The following is a 23131-nucleotide window of genomic DNA, read 5'->3' as shown; positions in this document are numbered from 1 at the left end:
ATGGAAAAGTGGTACTTTGGGTTTCAATTCAATCTTGCCAAGCTTGTCACACGACCAGTGTCCCTTCCATTCCTCCACTTCCCACCCCACCTCCCCTTTTCATCATGCCCATGATAGATCTCTCTGCTGTGGAGTGTAGGCAGCCACGGCACAGGTAGAATTGCACAGATCTTCTCCCCATGTAGTATAGCTATGCCCCTGCGAAGAGTTTCACTCGATTTAAAACATTCTGGGACTACTTTGATTGGAGACCTTTTCAAGACGTCAGATGATTGGGGAAGTAGTGTCAGAAGGTATTGTGAAGTTATCGAGATCAAAGAAATGAATGCTTCTATCACTGACCTTCTCTTAGTCAGTGCCATGGGCGACGTACTGAAGTTTCTCTGACAGAAAGTTATAGAGTAAGTATGTACAGTAACTGTTGATTCATTACATGGCAGGTTGACAAAGATGGTGCCGGACAGTACTTTGACAAAGCTTCTGGCTATGGCATCCATATTAGGAAGTCAGTTGTCTGACGAAACTCCCAAGATACTGTAGCTTGGAGTGAGATTTCCTATTGTTAATGTCATTGGCTCCACACCTTCACGGTGGGGGTCTGGGGCTAACCCCCCCAGGAATAAAAAGCAGTTTTAAAGCTAATTTCCTGCCCGTCTGTATATTTTCACATGGCTAAGGCCCATGACCAGGGTAAAACATATATTTTTTTAAATAACACAGGTCAGATACATTCAGGATTCTTTTAAAGATGAATACACTCAAAACTCATCGACTTGGCTTGAAGCTACTTTGAGATTATGTGGGCATGACATTTAGAGTATGCTAGCTGGGGGAAATTGAATTACATCGTTTTTTGGTTAGAAAATGCTCATATTAACGGTCGGTGGCTGTGGCTAACTTTAGGATGGATTGCAGCATCTCCTTGTCCATAAGAAACCAACATTAATTTGGGTGCACTATCCCTTTTAATTAGGACCATAGAAAATCCTGCCTCGAGGAAGCTCTCCAAAAGGGTTGCACGCCACCCCTGATCAATGTTTCCCAAATACTGAGGGTTTGAATATATTCATGTGACATTTGATTTCTACAAATTACCCCTCATTCAAGAATAATCTAATGAATATCAATCTTCGGGTGGTTGAGGCTGATTTGCAAAAACATAGCCATCATATTACTCTGCAAGGGCAAGATCATTTGCATTTATGCCTACTGTTTCTGCCTAGCAGCTGTGCACAATCCTAAAATGACAAAACAGGATATTTGAGGCAAGGGATATTTCAATATTGCCTATTCCCATGGCTTAACCTATATTCAACACTGTCCATAAATGCATAACTGTCATAAAAATATTTAAAATGTTGTTTATTATGATTTTTTTACCCTTTTTTCTCCCGAACTGGTAGTTACAGTCTTGTCCCATCACTGCAACTCCCGTACGGACTCGGGAGAGGTGAAGGTCGAGAGCCATGCGTCAACCCTGCCAAGTCACACTGCTTGCTTAACCTGGACTTCCCGTCCAGCCAAACCCTCCCCTAACCCAGAAGACATTGTAACATTTGTGCGCTACCTCATGGGTCTCCCGGTCACGACTGGCTGTGACACAGCCGGGGATCGAACCTGGGTCTGTAGTGATGCCTCTAGCAATGTGATGCAGTGCCTTCGACCACTGCGCCTCTCAAGAGGCCCATTGAACTTAAACATACTTAAAAAAATGTATTTGGCATATCATATTTCAAATAGGCTAATTACACCAGTAACATTGGCAAGAAGTAAAATAATGAAAGTATGGGGAATAACAGGAATGTTCTTGCTGAGATAACCTCACTAATTAGTCTATATTTTTAGGCCATTGGGAATTGTTCTAATGAATTACATCAGCTATTGTGAAAGACTAAATAGGTTTCCCACAGTTACACATTTGGGTTCACAATCTTTTGGGCAAAATAATGTATGTAGTAAAGTGAGACAAATAATTCCTGCTTAATGCTGCCTTTTCGTTGTTACAGCCTAATGAACCTAGTGCTAAATTGCCAATGACCATACAAGGTGAATAATATAGCCTATGGATCTGGGGTTAGGCGGATGCAAGTGATGGATTAAAAAAACAAAGCTATATTATCACATGCTGTCATAAGTAAGCATTCTGTGACAGAGACAGTAGTGACAGCAAATTAATTTGTTTACGTTTATGTGTACAAAACACCACTACAATTTGCCATGCTGAACTTTTGGCAATTTAGTTAATAAAGTATGATCAGCGGACAACGAACATGCCTGTCCAGTCCATCAACATTAAGAGCAATAGATAGGAATAAGTGGATGACGTCAGCGCTATGGAAAACTCCCAATGGCCAATCAGTATCTGGTGTGGCCACCAATTGCCTCATGCAGCGTGACACATCTCCTTTGCATAAGGTTGATCAGGCTGTTGATTGTGGAATGTTGACCCACTCCTCTTCAACGGCTGTGCGAAGTTGCTGGATATTGGCGTGAACTGTAACAAGCTGTCGTACACGTCAATCCAGAGCATCCCAAACATGCTCAATTGAGGACATGTCAGGTGAGTTTGCAGGCCATGGAAGAACAGCTTCCAGGAATTGTGTAAAGATCCTTGCAACATGGGGCCATGCTGAAACATTACTAGGTGGTGGCGGCGGATGAATAGCACAACAATGGGCCTCAGGATCTTGTCACGGTATCTCTGGGCATTCAAATTACCATCGGTAAAATGCTATTTTTCATAGCTGATGCCTGCCCATACCATAATCCCACCACCACCATGGGCACTCTGTTCAACAAACCGCTCGCCCACACGACACCATACACGTCTGCGGTTGTGAGGCCGGTTGGACGTACTACCAAATTCTCTAAAACGACATTGGAGGCGGTTTATGGTAGAGAAATTAACATTCTATTCTCTGGTAACAGCTCTGGAGTTAGCATGCCAATTGCACGCTCCCTCAAAACTTGAGACATCAGTGGCATTGTGTTGTGTGACAAAACTGCACATTTAAGAGTGGGGTTTATTGTTCACAGCACAAGGTACACCTGTCAAATCAAATCAAATTTTGTTAGTCACATGCACCGAATACAATGGTGAAATGCTTACTTACGAGCCCCTAACCAATAATGCAACTTTAAAAAATACAGATAAGAATAAGAAATAAAAAAGTAACAAGTAATTAAAGAGCAGCAGTAAAATAACAATAGCGAGACTATATTCAGGGGTGTACCGTCACAGAGTAAATGTGCAGGGGCACCGGTTATTTAAGGTAATATGAACACGTACAGTGCCATGCAAAGGTCTTCACGCCCCTTGGCGTTTTTCCTATTTTGTTGCATTATAATCTGAAATTTAAATGGATTTTTATTTAGATTTCATGTAATGGACATACACAAAATAGTCCAAAATTGTGAAGTGAAATGGAAAATTCAAAAAAATTCTAAACTGAAAAGTGATGCGTAAATAACCCCTTTGCTATGAAGCCCCTAAATAAGATATGGTGCAACCAATTACCTTCAGAAGTCACATAATTTGTTAAATAAAGTCCACCTGTGTGCAATCTAAGTGTCACATGATCACAGTATATATACACACCTGTTCTGAAAGGCCCCAGAGTCTGCAATACCACTAAGCAAGGGATACCACCAAGCAAGCGGCACCATGAAGACCAAGGATCTCCAAACAGGTCAGGGACAAAGTTGTGGAGAAGTACAGATCAGGGTTGGGTTATAAAAATGTCTGAAACTTTGAACATCCCAAGGAGCACCATTAAATCCGTTATTGAAAAATGGAAAGAATATGGTAACAACAAACCTGCCAAGAGAGGGCCGCCCACCAGAACTCACGGACCAGGCAAGGAGGTCATTAATCAGAGAGGCAACAAAGAGACCAAAGATAACCTTGAAGGAGCTGCAAAGCTCCACAGCGGAGATTGGAGTATCTGTCCATAGGACCACTTTAAGCCGTACACTCCATAGAGCTCGGCTTTAAAGAAGGGTGGCCAGATAAAGCCATTGCCTTAAGAAAAAAATAAGCATGTTCACCAAAAGGCATGTGGGAGACTCCCCAAACATATGGAACAAGGTACTCTGGTCAGATGAGACTAAAATTGAGCTTTTGAGCCATCAAGGAAAACGCTATGTCTGATGAAAACCCAACATCTCTCATCACCCCGAGAACACCATGCTGTGGGGATGTTTTTCACCGGCAGGGACTGGGAAACTGGTCAGAATTGAAGGAATGACGGATGGCGCTAAATACAGGGAAATTATTGAGGGAAACCTGTTTAAGTCTTCCAGAGATTTGAGACTGGGACGGAGGTTCACCTTCCAGCATGAAAATGACCCAAAGCACACTGCTAAAGCAACAGTCGAGTGGTTTCAGGGGAAACATTTAAATGTCTTGGAATGGCCTAGTCAAAGCCCAGACCTCAATCCAATTGAGAATCTGTGGTATGACTTAAATATTGCTGTACACCAGCAGAACCCATCCAACTTGAAGGAGTTAGAGCAGTTTTGCCTTGAAGAATGGGCAAAATCCCAGTGGCTTGGATTGCTGCAAAAGGTGGCTCAACAAAGTACTGACATTGGGGGGTTAATAGTTATGCACGCTCAAGCTTTCAGTATTTTTTTCTTATTGCTTGTTTGTCTCACAAAAAATATGTTGCATCTTCAAAGTGGTAGGCATGTTGTGTAAATCAAATGATGCAAACCCCCCCAAAATCTATTTTAATTCCAGGTTGTCAGGCAACAAAATAGAAAAAATGCCAAGGGGGCTGAATACTTTCCCAAGTCACTGTAGGTAGAGTTATTAAAGTGACTATGCATAGATAATAACAACAGAGAGTAGCAGCGGTGTAAAAGAGGGGGGTTGGGGGCAATGCAAATGGTCTGTGTAGCCTCATGGCTTGGGGGTAGAAGCTGTTTAGAAGCCTCTTGGACCTAGACTTGACGCTCCGGGACTGCTTGCAGTGCAGTAGCAGAGAGAACAGTCTATGACTAGGGTGGCTGGAGTCTTTGACAATTTTTAGGGCAGGACGCTTGGCCCCAGTTGATGTACTGGGCCGTTCCCACTACCCTCTGTAGTGGCTTGCTGTTGGAGGCCGAGCAGTTGCCATACCAGGCAGTGATGCAACCTCTCGATTGTGCAACTGTTGTAGAGCTGTAGAACCTCTTGAGGATCTGAGGACCCATGAATAATCTTTTCAGTCTCCTGAGGAGGAATAGGTTTCGTTGTGCCCTCTTCATGACTGTCTTGGTGTGCTTGGACCATGTTAGTTTGTTTGTGATGTGGACACCAAGGAACATGAAGTGCTCAACCTGCTCCACTGCAACCCCGTCGATGAGAACCAAATTAATGATGGTGTTGGGGTCGTGCCTGTCCATGCAATCATGAGTGAACAGAGATTACAGGAGGGGACTGAGCAGGCACCCTGAGGGACCCTCCTGTTGAGGATCAGCGTGGCTAATGTGTTGTTTCCTTACCTTACCACCTGGGGGCGGCCCGTCAGGAAGTCCAGGATCCAGTTGCAGAGAGAGATGTTTAGACCCAGGGTCCTTAGCTTATTGATGAACTTTGAGGGCACTATGGTGTTGAACGCTGAGCTGTAGTCAATGAATAGCATTCTCACATAGGTGTTCCTTTTGTCCAGGTGGGAAAGGGCAGTGTGGAGTGCAATAGAGATTGCATCATCTGTGGATCTGTTGGGGCGATATGCAAATTGGAGTGGGTCTAGGGTTTCTGGAATAATGGTGCTGATGTGAGCCATGACCAGCCTTTCAAAGCACTTCATATCTACGGACGTGAGTGCTACGGGTCTGTAGTCGTTTAGGGAGGTTACCTTAGTGCTCTTGGGCACAGGCACTATGGTGGTCGGCTTAAAGTTTATGTTTAAGCCGACCAAGTTAAGTTTGGATGACTGAGGTGCTCAAAGTAAACTGCCTGTTACCCAGAAGCTAGGATATGCATTTAATTAGATTTGGATAGAAAATACCCTGAAGTTTCCAAAACTGTTCAAAAATGTCTGAGTACAACAGAGCTGATATGGCAGGCGAAAACCTGAGGAAAATCCAGAAAGTGAGATATTTTTGATGTGTGTAGTTTTCAATTGAAGGCCTATACCGTATCTGTTGGGTTATGACCCAGATTGCAGTTCCTATGGCTTCCACTAGATGTCAACAGTCTTTAGACATTGTTTCAGGCTTGTTTTCTGAAAAATGAGGAAGAATGAGACCATTTTGTAAGTTGCATGCAGAATGAACCAGAGCTCCTTTGAGCGCATGACTGATTGCGTGTCCTTCGTTCTTTTTCCTTTCTATTGAAGATACTATTGTCCGGTTGAAATATTATTGATTATTTAGACAATAGACAACCTGAGGATTAATTATAAACATCGTTTGACATGTTTTGACAAACTTTACCGGTACTATTTGGATGCATTCGTCTGCCTGTTGTGACCGCCTTTGAGCCAGTGGATTACTGAACAAAATGCGCCAACAAAACTGAGTTTTTGGGACATAAAGAGGAACTTTATCGAACAACACAAACATTTATTGTGTAACAGGGACTCTTGTGAGTACAACCAGATGAAGATCATCAAAGGTAGTGATTAGTTTTATCGCTATTTCTGACTCCTCTACATGGCTTGAAAATGTTTGTATGCTTTTGTAATCGGGGCGCCACTCCTCTGATAATCGCATGGTATGCTTTCGCCGTAAAGCCTTTTTGAAATCTGACACAGCAGCTGGATTAACAAGAAGTTATGCTTTATTTTGATGTATAACACTTGTATTTTCATGAATATTAAATATTTATTTCTGTAATTTGAATTTTGCGCTCTGCAATTTCACCGTATGTTGTCAAGGTGTGCCGCTAGCGGGACGCCTATCCTGAATTAAAACATGTTGGTATTACAGACTGGGACAGGGAGAGGTTGAAAATGTCAGTGAAGACACATGCTCGTAGTACACGTCCTGGTAATCAGTCTGAATGTTGACCTGTTTAAAGGTCTTTCTCACATCGGCTGTGGAGAGCGTGATCACACAGTCTTCCAGAACAGCTGGTGCTCTCATGCATGTTTCAGTTTTATTTGCCTCGAAGTGAGCATAGAAGTAGTTTAGCTTGTCTGGTAGGCTCATGTCACTGGGCAGCTCTCAGCTGTGCTTCCCTTTGTCGTCTGTAATGGTTTGCAAGCCCTACCACATCCGACAAGCATCAGAGCCAGTGTTGTACAATTCGATCTTAGTCATGTATTGACCCATTGCCTGTTTGATGGTTCGTCGGAAGGTATAGCAGGATTTTTTGTAAGCTTCCGGGTTAGAGTCCTGCTCCTTGATAGCGGCAGCTCTAGCTTTTAGCTCAGTGCGGATGTTGCCGCCTCTGGGTGAGTGTTTTCTTGTTTGCTTATGGCAGAATACAGCTCATTCAATGCTGTCTTAGTGCCAGAATCTGACTGTGGTGGTATTTAAATAACTATGAAAAATACAGTTAGGTTGTGTGGTCTACGGTTTATCATGAGATACTCTACCTTAGGCGAACAATAGCTCGAGACTTCCTTAGATATCGTGCACCAGCTGTTGTTTACAAAATACGTAGTCTGTCGTCCCTTGTCTTACCAGACACCGCTGTTCTATCCTGCCGGTGCAGCGTATAACCAGCCAGCTGTATGTTGATAGTGTCGTCGTTCAGCCACGTCTCCATGAAGCATAAGATATTACAGTTTTGAATGTCCCGTTGGTAGTTTAATCTTCGGCGTAGGACATCTATTTTATTGTCCAAAGTTGCACATTTGCTAGCAGAATGGAAGGCAGAAAGCAGCTCGCCCTCCTGCCACTTTTTCTCTGCCTCCTCTTCACGCAAAACACAGGGTTCTGGGCCTGTTCCGGGGAAGGCAGTATATTGTTTGCGTCGGCCTTGTCAGACTCGTTAAAAGAAAAAAAGGATTCTGCCAGTCCGTAATTAGTCATCGCAGTCCTGATGTCCGGAAGTTATTTTCGTTCGTAAGAGACAGCAGCGGCAACATTATGTATATAATAAGTAAAAAAATAAGTTACAAACAACACAATTGGTTGTGGGCACGTAAAACGTCTGCCTTCTTCTCCGGCGTCATCTTACTCCTGTGTAATGATCATGCTGTTTAATCAGCTTCTTGATATGCCACACCTGTCAATTGGATGGATTATCTTGGCAAAGGAGAAATGCTCACTAACAGGATTTATGTAAACATCCTTGTGCACATAATTTCAGAGAAACTTTTTGTGCATATGGAACATTTTTGGGATCTTTTATTTCAGCTCATGAAACATGGGACCAAAACTACATGGTACGTATATATTTTTCTTTAGTTGAATTTGAAGCGGGCCATATTGCTGAATGGGGTTGAATGGCGTCAAGAAATCGCTAGGGATATGATCTTGGAAAGGATCATGATCTCGATTTAGTCATTATCATCCTGCCTGAGAGAGCCAACCGGCTCGTAGCCTGCCCTTTCGTAATTGGTCTGTGTCAGCATGTGGTCCTGTGTGATGACAGATGTAGTAGACATAATGGATCTCTATTTAATTACATATCTTGATTTGTAGCAAACTTTAAAATAATTCACTGTGGGGATCAAAGTTGATTTGCCCTTTTTTGCGATCTGAATTTACATAGGTTTTCTAGAGAAAACCAGGGCTTTTGGTACCGCAAGGTTGCCACGCAGTAGCCGACCACCAGAGCTCGTGGCTTCACACTCCAGACTGGACACTCGGGATCCAGTCTGCCATTACTGCACTCCACTCTAATCGTGAGAGGTGTTTCTTTACAAACGTGAATCCAACCGCCTTGTTCCCGGACCCTTACTTAACCAATCATATGCTTCAATATGGTGTGGTTCACAGTGTTGTGACAGAAAAATGATGCATCTCACAGGTGAAGCTGCCTTTTCAATGTTTGTGATGTAGAATTGCAGACGCATATGCTCCGATTTAAAAAATATTTGGAGGCACAGTTGAAAAGTTAATGCACTGAATAATAAACTGGATTAATTAGAAAATAAAAAAACAGTAGGCCTACTGTTTTAATGCCTGAGAAATAAGAGGTGTGGTGGGTGCGTCTAACCCCCAATGGTTGAGAGTTGGCAGCACTACAGTCATGTTCACGTGACACTAATGTTTACGTAGTGTGGATCTCATTATTTTATTCAAAGTTCTTGGCAAGAGAGACCTATATTTTGACAGAGTGATGTCCAATTGACTTTTTTGGCTAAATGTGTTCTTGGCATAGACCATGCAATGTGAACTGTGGCTACCTCACATAGTGATTAATTAGACAATAAAAGCAAATAGCAGTCTCTAATTCTAATGTCTATTTCCTATATTAATGCACCTTAGACCAAGCCCTACACACTCATCTTAAATGCCATTCCTTAACAATAACAACAACTCAGAGGTGAGGTGGTGCATGTGAGTTGCAATGAGCTCACATTACATGTATAGCCTGTGGCAGACCAGGGGATTTGATGCAGGAGACCTCTTCTGAATTACCGCCTTCTGGGCTCTTGGGAATGCTGTCGTCTCTGGGGTAGAACACCGAGCACCTCGGTTCTAGCAGACCGTGAGGACGTCTATCTGGTAGCAACCTATCACTACCTCTAACCCTCCCGTGTGCTGCCCTCCTGGCAGTTTTATGGGCCTCGTATGGCTGGTGGTCCTTGCCGGAGGACCCGTTGAGACCTGGTACGTCCAGCAGAGGGAGCCAACGTCGCGTGATGCCACCATCGCATGATGTAGACTCCGTCTGTCACCAGACCTTGACGAGTCTGCCCCGGTGGCTTGTTCGCGGTACGCAACAAGCCATTATATATACAGTGACTTCAGAAAATATTCAGACTCCTTGACTTTTTACGGATTTTGTTAGGTTGCAGCCTTGTTCTAAAATGTATTATTTTCCTTATTAAAACCTGTTAGGGATGATGCAAATTATCGCAGCTTTTCGCAGCTTTTTGTTAAAAATTGCGCAACATTTCAAAGTCCTGCTACTCATGCCAAGAATATAGTATATGCATATGATAAGTATGTGTGTATAGAAAACACCCTGAAGTCTCTAAAACTGGTTAAATCGTGTCTGTGGCTATAACAGAACGTGTTTAGGAGTAAAAATCCCTGGTAAAACTGTTCATCAAAAACACAAAGAAAAAGATTCATCCGCCAGTCAATGTATTGTCTAAGGCGACAGAAAATAAATGAGGATCCCCTGTCAACGCCTACAGCTTCATGTCTGCTTTATCCTTGGTTAGATGACGTATAGGCCCTTCCTGTCTTGAGGCGCACCACAGGATGTTGTGAAAGTGAAAACATGGACGATGATTTCAAGACTTGCTGCTATCGAATACAGATCAATTTTATAGATTATTAACGTTTATTAATACCTAAAGTTGGTTTAGAAAAGTAGTTTGAAGTGATTTGTAAAAGTTTATAGGCATCTTTTGTCATTTTAAAAAGTGACGTTGCGTCTTGTAAAGGGGCATTTTCCTGGATCAGACCGGCCTTCAGCAAATGACATTTTGGGTATTAAATGACGGATTTAATCGGGAAAAAGACCCAATTGTGATGTTTATGGGACAAATCAAATCAAATCTAATTTTATTTGTCACATACACATGGTTAGCAGATGTTAATGCGAGTGTAGCGAAATGCTTGTGCTTCTAGTTCCAACAATGCAGTGATAACCAACAAGTAATCTAACTAACAATTCCAAAACTACTGTCTTATACACAGTGTAAGGGGATAAGGAATATGTACATAAGGATATATGAATGAGTGATGGTACAGAGCAGCATACAGTAGATGGTATCGAGTACAGTATATACATATGAGATGAGTGTGTAGACAAAGTAAACAAAGTGGCATAGTTAAAGTGGCTAGTGATACATGTATTACTTAAGGATGCAGTCGATGATGTAGAGTACAGTATATACATATGCATATGAGATGAATAATGTAGGGTAAGTAACATTATATAAGGTAGCATTGTTTAAAGTGGCTAGTGATATATTTACATCATTTCCCATCAATTCCCATTATTAAAATGGTTGGAGTTGGGTCAGTGTCAATGACAGTGTGTTGGCAGCAGCCACTCAATGTTAGTGGTGGCTGTTTAACAGTCTGATGGCCTTGAGATAGAAGCTGTTTTTCAGTCTCTCGGTCCCAGCTTTGATGCACCTGTACTGACCTCGCCTTCTGGATGATAGCGGGGTGAACAGGCAGTGGTTCGGGTGGTTGATGTCCTTGATGATCTTTATGGCCTTCCTGTAACATCGGGTGGTGTAGGTGTCCTGGAGGGCAGGTAGTTTGCCCCTGGTGATGCGTTGTGCAGTCCTCACTACCCTCTGGAGAGCCTTACGGTTGAGGGCGGAGCAGTTGCCGTACCAGGCGGTGATACAGCCCGCCAGGATGCTCTCGTATAGGAGTGCCAACAAATAAGCTCGTCAAAGGTAATGAATGTTTTATATTTTATTTCTGCGTTTTGTTGTAGCGCCGGCTACCGCAAAATATGTTGTTTAGGTGACGTTCTGGTATTTTGGGGGGTGCATGCTATCAGATAATAGCTTCTCATGCTTTCGCCGAAAAGCATTTTACAAATCTGACTTGGTGGCTAGATTCACAACGAGTGTAGCTTTAATTCAGTACCTTGCATGTGTGTTTTAATGAATGTTTGAGTTTTATCAAAAACTATAGGTGGTGCTCAAAAAATTTCCACTGATTTGGTTCCGCCACAGGAACACTCATCCATAAGAAGTTTATTCACACAATATCCCATAATGAGAAAATATTTTTAAAATGAAATATCACATGGCACATCCAGCAGAGGGAGCCACATTTACCTAAGTATTCAGACCCTTTACTCAGAACTTTGTTGAAGCACCTTTGGCAGTAATTACAGCCTCGAGTTTTCTTGGGTATGACGCTACAAGTTTGGCACACCTAAATTTGGGGAGTTTCTCCCATCCTTCTCTGCAGATCATCTCAAGCTCTATCAGGTTGAATGTGTATCATTGCTGCACAGCTATTTTCTGGTCTCTCAAGAGATGTTCGATCGGGTTCAAGTCTGGGCTCTGGCTGGGCCACTCAAGGACATTCAGAGACTTGTCCCGAAGCCACTCCTGTGTTGTCTTGGCTGTGTGCTTAGGGTCGTTGTCCTATTGGAAGGTGAACCTTCGCCCCAGTCTGAGGTTCTGAGCGCTCTGCCGCTGAAAAACATCCCCACAACATGATGCTGCCACCACCATGCTTTCCTGTAGGGTTAGTGCCAGGTTTCCTCCAGACGTGAAGCTTGGCATTCAGGCCAAATAGTTAAATCTTGGTTTCATCTGACCAGAGAATCTTCTCATAGTCTGTGAATCTTTAGGTGCCTTTTGGCAAACTCCAAGCGGACTGTCATGTGCCTTTTTCTGAGGAGTGGCTTTCGTCTGGCCACTCTACCATAAATACCTGATTGGTGGAGTGCTGCAGAGATGGCTGTCCTTCTGGAAGATTCTCCCATTTCCACAGAGGAACTCTAGAGCTCTGTCAGTGTGACCATCAGGTTCTTGGTCACCTCCCTGACCAAGGCACTTCTTCCCCGATTGCTCAGTTTTGGCTGGCTGGCCAGCTCTAGGAAGAGTCTTGGTGGTTGCAAACTTCTTCCATTTAAGAATGGTTGAGGCCACAGTGTTCTTGGGGTCCTTCAATGCTGCAAACATTTTTTGCTATCCTCCCCTAGATCTGTGCTTCAACTCAATCCTGTCTCGGAGCTCAACGGACAATTCCTTCAACCCCATGACTTGGTTTTTGCTCTGCCATGAACTGTCAACTGTGGGACCTTATTTAGACAGGTTTGTGCCTTTCCAAATCATGTCCAATCAATTGAATTGACCACAGGTGGAAACATGTCAAGGATGATCAATGGAAACAGGGTCTGTAAATTACTTATGTAAATAAGGTATGTTTTTTATTTTTAATAAATGTGCAAAATAGATAAACCTGTTTTCGCTTTTTCATTATATGGTATTTTGTGTAATCCATTTTAGAATAAGTTTGTACTGTAACAAAATGTGGGGAAAGTCAAGGGGTCTGAATACTTTTCGAAAGGCACTGTATATCCCAAGCACAAATCTGAAGGCTTGGTGTTTATGGAACTTTCCAGATCTGGCTATTATTACCAATCACATGTCACCATGGCAACAACTCATCCAGGACAGATGATACAGTGTGCAAGCATTGTTTCCCTGAGTATCCTGGCTTGAATAATATTGTTTTAGTTCATAAGGGCAATGGTTTTTAATCTACTGGTCAAACTAATACTGTACATATAACACACTCAAACCAAAATACATTCAAAACAAACGATGTTAATGACTTTGCAAATGCTGTATATGCCTAAATAGTATCAGTGATGATATTACTTATAAAGTATAGTTACATTTTATTTGATCTGTAAAACCTACCCTTTGGAATGACTTTGATTGCAACAGTGAATATATTTAGTTGTTAAAATATCTCTTATTAATCATTCTCAGCGATAGCACTTTGGTAGTAGTCAGTGACAAACAGCTAAGCAGGGCTTGGTTAAAACTCTGGATGGGAGACCAAATTAATATCTGTAGATAGATCAACTCTCCAATAGGAGGTGCTGCCCGACTATTGTTTTTTTCTGATAGTGTATATAACGTTGAAGATCTGACATTGTTTCAAAGGTACAAAATCAACATATTTTATACAAGGTTTGCCTGTGTTGAAAATTGGTTACAATGATGACATGATCCTGTCGTTGGAAAAAAAAATCAAATCCAATGTATTTTCCATGTAGATTCCATGTCGCAATACGTTGACAAATTATGTTGAAACAACATTGATTCAACCAGTTTGTGCCCAGTGGGTAGGGTTTCAATCACTGATTTCAAATATAATGCTATTTAGCGATATTGAATTGTTTGATTGTCAACGCAACCAAATACCAACATTTGAAGGAGATGTCTTCTGCTTGGACAATTCCATCTGTGCCACTGACTTTAGTCTAGCTATAATTCCAGTTTCTCTACAAATTAATCATTCATATGTTGGATTCATGCTTCCATCTCAACCAAAAATCAAGGTTAAAGCATAGCTTGGCTTTTAACGGCCACCATAAAACTATATCACCACCCAAAAGGGCACTTGGCGAGTGGAGGGGGGCAAAGGGGCATTTGCTCTGCACAGTTAGACCCCCATCTGTGCCTGTCTCTGTGTGTGTCTGAGTGTCTCTGTGTTTGTGCATGTACGTGCGAGTGTGAGTGTGAGTGTGAGTGTGAGTGTGTTTATCAGAACCGAAGGTATTAGGGTGTCTTTTCTGACAGCAGCCCTTGTGAAGTAATCAGGCTGTCACAGTGGCGTAGAGGAGAATAGAGAAGATCTGAGTACATGGAATTCTGGGGTAAAGGTTCAAAAGGCATTGTAAGCATTATAAATAGCCCTGTGCAGAGGCTGTCAACCTGACAGGTGTGTGTGTGTGTGTGTGTGTGTGTGTGTGTGTGTGTGTGTGTGTGTGTGTGTGTGTGTGTGTGTGTGTGTGTGTGTGTGTGTGTGTGTGTGTGTGTGTGTGTGTGTGTGTGTGTGTGTGTGTGTGTGTGTGTGTGTGTGTGTGTGTGTGTGTGTGTGTGTGTGCGCGCGCGTAGAGTAAATTGTCACCCGTGCACATACCACCTCAGGCTGTCGTGAGCACTTCAGGGTGTGTGTATGTGGCATGGGTGTTTATGATTACACCCTTAAAACTCAAGCTCATTACCATAACGCAACATTAACTATTCATGAAAATCGCAAATTAAATGAAAGAAATATATTCACTCACAAGCTTAGCCTTTTGTTAACAACACTGTCATCTCAGATTTTCAAAATATGCTTTTCAACCATAGCTACACAAGCATTTGTGTAAGAGTATTGATAGCTAGCATAGCATTAAGCCTAGCATTCAGCAGGCTACATTTTCACAAAAACAAGAAAAGCATTCAAATAAAATAATTTACCTTTGAAGAAATTCAGATGTTTTCAATTAGGAGACTCTCAGTTAGATAGCAAATGTTCACTTTTTCCCAAAATATTATTTGTGTAGGGAAATCGCTCCGTTTTGTTCATCACGTTTGGCTAAGACAAAAAGAAGATAATTCAGTCATTACAACGCCAAACCTTTTTCCATATTAACTCCATAATATCGTCATAAACATGGCAAACGTTGTTTAGAATCAATCCTCAAGGTGTTTTTCACATATCTTTTCGATGATAAATAATTTGTGGCAGTTGGGTTTCCCCTCTGAAGCAAATGGAAAAATACACGCAGCTGGAGATTACGCAATAACATTTACATTTACATTTAAGTCATTTAGCAGACGCTCTTATCCAGAGCAACTTACAAATTGGTGCATTCACCTTATGACATCCAGTGGAACAGTCACTTTACAATAGTGCATCTAAATCTTAAAGGGGGGGGTGAGAAGGATTACTTATCCTATCCTATCCTAGGTATTCCTTAAAGAGGTGGGGTTTCAGGTGTCTCCGGAAGGTGGTGATTGGGGGGCCAGAGCAGCGAACAGTTTTGACTGGGCTGAGCGGGAACTGTACTTCCTCAGTGGTAGGGAGGCGAGCAGGCCAGAGGTGGATGAACGCAGTGCCCTTGTTTGGGTGTAGGGCCTGATCAGAGCCTGGAGGTACTGAGGTGCCGTTCCCCTCACAGCTCCGTTGGCAAGCACCATGGTCTTGTAGCGGATGCGAGCTTCAACTGGAAGCCAGTGGAGAGAGCGGAGGAGCGGGGTGACGTGAGAGAACTTGGGAAGGTTGAACACCAGAACAGGGCTGCGGCGTTCTGGATGAGTTGTCCCTGCGGGTAAATTAAAAATGGCACAGGCAGGGAGCCCAGAACACGTGTTGCAGAATCCAGAGCAGTAGGAGATGACAAGTGCCTGGATTAGGACCTGTCAGTGCCGCTTCCTGTGTGAGGCAGGGCTGAGATGAACTCTGCGGATGTTGTAGAGCATGAATCTACAGGAACTGGGCCACCGCCTTGATGTTAGTTGAGAACGACAGGGTGTTGTCCAGGATCACGGCAAGGTTCTTAGCGTCTGGGAGGAGGACACAATGGAGTTGTCAGACACGTGACAGAGATCATGGAACGGGCAGTCCTTGCAAAGGGAGGAAGAGCAGCTCATGTCTTGCCGAGGTTCAGCAAGAAGGTATTGATCTAAAATGATTAAACTGATATGTCTGCCAGACATGCAGAGATGTTGACTTTGTAGGCCACCTGGTCAGTCAGAAGGTTGAAAGGAGAAGATTAATTGTGTGTCGTAATGATTTTTTGTTCCTTTCCCCTGCTAGCTAGCAGTGTTGATTACGTTACGTTGCGTTAAAAGAACGACAATAGCTGGCTAGCTAACCTAGAAAATCGCTCTAGACTACACAATTATCTTTGATACAAAGACGGCTATGTAGCCATCTAAGAAGAAATTGCTAAGATTAGACAAATCAAACCGTTATACTATAATGAAATGTAATGAAATGTAATGAAAAAGTTATACTACCTGCGGAGCGAAATGCGGATGCGACCGCTCGCTCCAACCCGGAAGTTGATCAATAATTGCAACGGAAGACACCAAGCGACCACCTGGTAAATGTAGTCTCTTAGGGTCAATCTTCCAATGATATGCCTACAAATACGTCACAATGCTGCAGACACCTTGGGGAAACGACAGAAAGTGTAGGCTCATTCCTTGTGCATTCACAGCCATATAAGGAGACATTGGAACACAGCACCTTCAAAATCTGGGGCATTTCCTGTTTGAAATTTCATCTTGGTTTCGCCTGTAGCATCAGTTCTGTGGCACTCACAGATAATATCTTTCTTTCCAAAGCTGTCAATTATATGCATAGTCAAGCATCTTTTCATGACAAAATATCTTGTTTAAAACGGGAATGTTTTTTTATCCAAAAATTAAAAGATCGAAGAAGTTCATCATCCTATAGCCACGCTTACCAGCCTTAGTGCAATGTCTACTGGATGGAATGAATCACTGTATGACATGCTGGATTTGACCATCTGTAATTCTCTTATAAGACTCAACCTGTGATTAATGATTTACGTGAAATGATTCTCTGGTTTTTGCTTCTATCAATCTTCTTCTTAGGAAGAGAACCCTAATGCTTTTTTCCTCTCTCTAGCATTAATTCACATCTATTTAAGCTATTCTGAAAGCATCACTCACAGCAAATGTATCGATAGTGGTACCCAAAATTAAAAAGCCCTCCCCTTGTTAAATAGGTATTCCCCTCTTAACATCAGTCTGTCTGGCCTCCTTTTTTAAATCTAATTCCATTACAATTACCCTAATCGCCTCATACATCATTTGATAGACACTCCAATCGGCCCTAAAATAAATTTGTTTGCTTGGATTGAATGGTAATGTGTCCCCTGGTGAAAATGACTCATCATCTATGGGTGCGTTCCAAATTACACCCTATTCCCTATTTATGTGCTCAATTGGCTGTGGTCAAATGTAGTGCACTATAAAGGGAATATGGTGCCATTTGGAAAGTAGAAAAAGTGTGGAGGTGAAGAAAAGTCTCCCTAAACAGCCCCTGTCTGTTATTATGAAACTAAGTATTTTGTCATTCCAACATCTGATCTAAAGTCAGTCCTCTACCACTGGTTTCAATGTGTGGAGTGCTAATGCGAAGTGATGGAATGTTCTCAGACCTGTTGATTTGGAGTCTGAAGGCAAGTTAATAAAGCTATCACGACTGACCTCTAGACCTCTATCTGTCAACATGAGGGATGTATATATGTGTGTGTGTGTGTATGTTCATGTATGTGAGTGTGCATGCTTGCATATGTTTGTCTATTGCACTCAAGGTCTTGACCTTACATGCAATGTTTACATGAATGCATACAAAGAGGCACTATAATGAGTGATTAACTCAGCATTTAAAAAGCAGATTATGTACACAAAATACTGACAAAGGACCCTAACCCAGTACTTATCATTCTGAGTTTTTGATTTTTCTTTCTCTCTCTCTCTAGTGGGATCCCAGGGAAAAAGTGTGGGAACATCATATTCACCGCTGAGGAACTGAGTAACTGCAGGGTCAGTATCACACACAACACACACACACATATTCTCATCCATTCAACATAGGGAATATACATTGCAGTGCTTGAAGCATCACTACAGACCCGGGTTTGATCCCACGACCAGGAGACCCATGAGGCGGCGCACAATTGGCCCAGTGTCGTCTGGGTCAGGGGAGGGTTTGGCCGGCTGGGATGTCCTTGTCCCATTGCGCTCAGCCCTCAACATAGGGCTGTTTCGGAGGACGCGTGGCCCTCGACCTTTTCCTCTCCCGAGTCCGTATGGGCGTTGCAGTGGTGGGACAAGATGGTAACTACCAATTGGATATCATGAAATTGTGGAGAAAAAGGGGTAAAAATAAATACATAAAAACAGGGAATATAAAAGAGTGTCTGTGTCCCAAATAACATCTTGTTCCCACAATCTTTTGACTACTTTTGAGAGCACAATGGGCCCTGGTCAAAAGTAGAACACTACAGTGGCTTGGGAAAGTATTCACCCCCCTTGGCATTCTTCCTGTTTTGTTGCCTTACAACCTGGAATTAAAATACATTTTTTTTGGGGGGGGGGGGGTTGTATCATTTAATTTACACAACATGCCTACCACTTTGAAGATGCAACATATTTTTTATTGTGAAACAAACAAGAAATAAGACACAAGAAAAACTTGAGCGTGGTTAACTATTCACCCCCTCCAATGTCAATACTTTGTAGAGCCACCTTTTGCTGTAATTACTGCTGCAAGTCTCTTGGGGTATGTCTCTATGAGCTTGGCACATCTAGCCATTGCCCATTCTTCAAGGCAAAACTGCTCCAGCTCCTTCAAATTAGAAGGGTTCCGCTGGTGTACAGCAATATTTAAGTCATCCCACAGATTCTCAATTGGATTGAGGTCTGGGCTTTGACTAGGCCATTCCAAGACATTTACATGTTTCCCCTTAAACCACTCGAGTGTTGCTTTAGCAGTGTGCTTAGGGTCATTTTCATGCTGGAAGGTGAACCTCCGTCCCAGTCTCAAATCTCTGGAAGACTTAAACAGGTTTCCCTCGATAATTTCCCTGTATTTAGCGCCATCCGTCATTCCTTCAATTCTGACCAGTTTCCCAGTCCCTGCCGATGGAAAAACATCCCCACAGCATGATTCTGCCACCACCATGGATGGTGTTCTCGGGTGATGAGAGGTGTTGGGTTTGTGCCAGACATAGTGTTTTCCTTGATGGCCATAAAGCAAAATGTTTGTCTCATCTGACCAGAGTACCTTCTTCCATATGTTTGGGGAGTCTCCCACATGCCTTTTGGCGAACACCAAACGTGTTTGCTTATTTTTTTCTTTAAGCAATGGCTTTTATCTGGCCACTCTTCTGTAAATTGCACACGGGTGGACTTTATTGAACTAATTATGTGACTTCTGAAGGTAATTGGTTGCACCAGATCTTATTCAGGGTCTTCATAGCAAAGGGTATGAATACATATGCCCGCACCACTTTCCGTTTGACATTTTTTTAAAGTAAGTTTTTTAATGTCACTTCACGACTGTTTTGTGTATATCCATTACATTAAGTCCCCCCAAAAATCTATTTAAATTACAGGTTGTAATACAACAGAATAGAACTCCAAGGTGGATTAATACTTTTGCAAGGCAGGGAATAGGGTGCCATTTGGGACGCAAACATTGAAAAATTATCATTCTGACAATGAAATGATGACTACAATATTAAAATTAAAATGCATCCGATCTGTGAATAATGACAGTGACAATTCCCCTCAGAGGTATGAATAATTGTATCTCTATCTCTCTGTTCCGTTAATATACTCACTTCTCTCTGTCCGTCTGTCCCTCTCTCTCTCTCTCTCGCTGTCTCCCAGTCTCTGTCTCTTTCTGTCTCTTTCTGTCCCTCTCTCTCTTCCTCTCTCTGTGTCTCTTTCTGTCCCTCTATCTCTTTCTGTCTCTCTCTTGCTGTCTTCCTCTCCCTGTCTCTGTCTGTCTCTATCTCTCTACCCCCCACACACAAAAAAGACAAATAAAACTGAGAAAACATAATTTGGGAAAATATGAAACCCCCCCGAGCTACTTATTTTTTCTAGCATTCAAATAGACACATTATTGCAGGGGAGAATAGAAGAATGTGCTAGAAAAGCTAGAAAAAAAAGATTAGCTCGAGACATGTTTAATTTGAGCTCTTATGCTAGAAAAGCTTGCAGGTCCTTAGTGTAAAATATAAATTAGTGCACTGTTTTCTGCCCAAATATTTAAGTAGCTGTCCTGCTAGAAAAGGTTGCAGACCGTTGCTCTAAGACATGGAGAACATAGTTCATTATATCGTTCATTACAGAAATATAGTGGAAGGGGCATGCTGCAAGGCATATGACATGTGTTTATTCTGCCACCTTGCTCAGATCTCCAAAAAGTGTGATTTCTAAAGGATGTCGGGCTCATAGAAATATAATTACTAGAACAGGAATCCCCATTCAAGTAAATGTTCTATTTATATGGGTGGGCTGCTCCTCCCAGGAGATATTTGCTCAACCAAATGAGTCTGTTGTTTTTGCTTTCTCAGAGGTTTCCCTGTGAAATATTATGAATATGGGTGTTGTCCCTGAGGTGCATTGCAGCTCCATACGCATACCATACTTATTAATGACTTTTACCATTAAAGCTTGTGTAGTTAATCTTTATCTTATTAAAACGTTGTAATAATTTAACCTCTAAACAATCCCCATACAAGAACCATACATTCACCTACTTGGTCAGAGAAATATATAAATGCAACATTAAGAATATTTCAAAATAGTGACATTTAACAGTGACGTTGTAGTTACAATATATGTCATTTAAACTGACATATTAGTTATATGTCATTTATGTTACTTATGTCACTATGGTGACTTAAAACCACCACCTTGCTTTGACGTTGAGACTTGTCTTTTCTCTCAGGACATTGCTACCATGCAGCTGTGTGCCAACAAGCTGGACAAGAAAGACTTCTTCGGCAAGTCAGACCCATTCCTGGTCTTCTACCGCAGTAATGAAGACGGAACGTGTGTGTGTGTGTGTGTGTGTGCTTGTGTCAAGATGAGTTCACTTCCCACATTGTCTGTTATGTAGATCCAAATATATGAATGAATCTGTCACAAGTATTTTGGAGAAAACAAAGACTTTCATTTATTTGGTATTTGTGGCTTATACTTCTAGGACTATGCCTTTTCATCCTTGTACTTAACGGTCCTTGTGTGTACTGTGTTGAAATGGGGACCATATAAATACAATTACTAGAACAGGAGGAAAAGCACCTCAGACCACGGCCATTCGACTGCACCCTTATGGGTAACTCGATTTCCGTAGGTTCACCATCTTCTTTGGTATTTGTGGTTGATACTTCTAAGGCCTATGTTCCATCCCTGTACAGTATCTGTATTCAGAGATCCTTGTGTGTGCTGTGTACCGTAGGTTCACCATCTGCCATAAGACGGAGGTGGTAAAGAATACTCTGAACCCTGTGTGGCAGCCCTTCACCATCCCTGTACGAGCCCTCTGTAACGGAGACTATGACAGGTGAGTGACGCAGACAGTCAAGAGATCAAAGGTCACTTAGTACCCAGGGTAAAGGCATGACCACATGAACGACACTGAACAAAAATATTAATGCAAAATTGTAACGGTCATCATTGCATGAAGAAGTGGACCAAAGCGCAGGGTGGTAAGGGTTCATGATTTATTAATAGAACTGAACACTGAATAACAAAAACAACAAAGAGAACGAACAAAACCAAAACAGATCTGTCTGGTGCAGACACAAAAACAGAAAACAACTACCCACAAAACACAGGTGGGAAAAGGCTACCTATGTATGGTTCTCAATCAGAGACAATGATAGACGGCTGCCTCTGATTGAGAACCTCACCCAAACACACAGAAATAGAAGATAAAACATAGAATGCCCACCCCAACTCACGCCCTGACCAAACCAAAATAGAGACATAAAAAGGATCTCTAAGGTCAGGGCTTGACAAACATGCAACATTTTCAAAGATTTTACTGAGTTACAGTTCATACAAGAAAATCAGTCAATTGAATATATTCATTAGGCTTTCACATGACTGGGAATATACTGGCAATATGCATCTGTTAGGCACAGATACCTTAAAAAAAGGTAGAGGTGTGGATCAGAAAACAAGTTAGTATCTGGTGTGACCATTTGCCTCATGCAGCGCGACACATCTCCTTCACATAGAGTTGATTAGGCTGTTGATTGTGGCCGTGGAATGTTGTCCCACTCCTCTTCAATGGTTGTTCAAAGTTGCTGGATATTGGATCTGGAACACCCTGTCGTACACCTGTCTATCCAGAGCATCCCAAACATGCTCAAGGGGTGACATGTCTGGTGAGTAAGCAGGCCATAGAAGAAAAGGGAAATGTTCAGCTTCCAGAAATTGTGTACAGATTCTTGTGACATGGGGCAGTGCATTATCATGCTGAAACATGCGGTGATCGCGGCGGCTGAATGGTACAACAATGGACCTCAGGATCTCTTCACGGTGTCTCTGTGCATTCAAATCGTCATTGATAAAATGCAATTGTGTTCGTTGTCCGTAGCTTATGCCTGCCCATACTATAACCCTAACTCCACCATGGGGCATTCTTTTCACAAAGTTGACATCAGCAAACCGCTCGCCCACATGATGCCATACACACTGTCTGCCATCTGCCAGGTACAGTTTAAACCGGGATTAATCCGTAAAGAGCACACTTATCCAGCCTGCCAGTGGCCATAGAAGGTGAGAATTTGCACACTGAAGTTGGTTATGACGCCAAACTGCAGTCTGTTCAAGACCCCGGTGAGGATGACGAGCATGCAGACGAGCTTCCCTGAGACGGTTTCTAACAGTTTGTGCAGAAATTCTTACGTTGTGCAAACCCACAGTTTCATCAGATGTCCGTGTGGCTGGTCTCAGACCATCCCGTAGGAGAAAAAGACGGATGTGGAGGTCCTGGTCTGGCGTGGTTACACATGGTCTGCGGT

The 23131-nt window shown here is 42.4% G+C and overlaps 1 protein-coding gene across 1 annotated transcript in view; it reads left to right on the top strand.

Annotated features, from left to right (window-relative positions):
* Positions 1 to 23131, top strand: part of LOC124003576 (copine-9-like) — a 186704-nt gene that overhangs the window by 116206 nt on the left and 47367 nt on the right. The window contains exons 8-10 of the mRNA XM_046311934.1: positions 18062 to 18125; positions 21046 to 21149; positions 21559 to 21663. Coding sequence (XP_046167890.1) covers positions 18062 to 18125; positions 21046 to 21149; positions 21559 to 21663 — 273 coding nt within the window. The remainder of the gene's footprint in view (positions 1 to 18061; positions 18126 to 21045; positions 21150 to 21558; positions 21664 to 23131) is intronic.

Source organism: Oncorhynchus gorbuscha, linkage group LG18 (genome assembly GCF_021184085.1).
Source record: "Oncorhynchus gorbuscha isolate QuinsamMale2020 ecotype Even-year linkage group LG18, OgorEven_v1.0, whole genome shotgun sequence".
NCBI lineage: Eukaryota > Metazoa > Chordata > Actinopteri > Salmoniformes > Salmonidae > Oncorhynchus > Oncorhynchus gorbuscha.
Note: the sequence above shows the minus strand (reverse complement) of the source record. Positions and strands in the feature narration are given on the sequence as shown.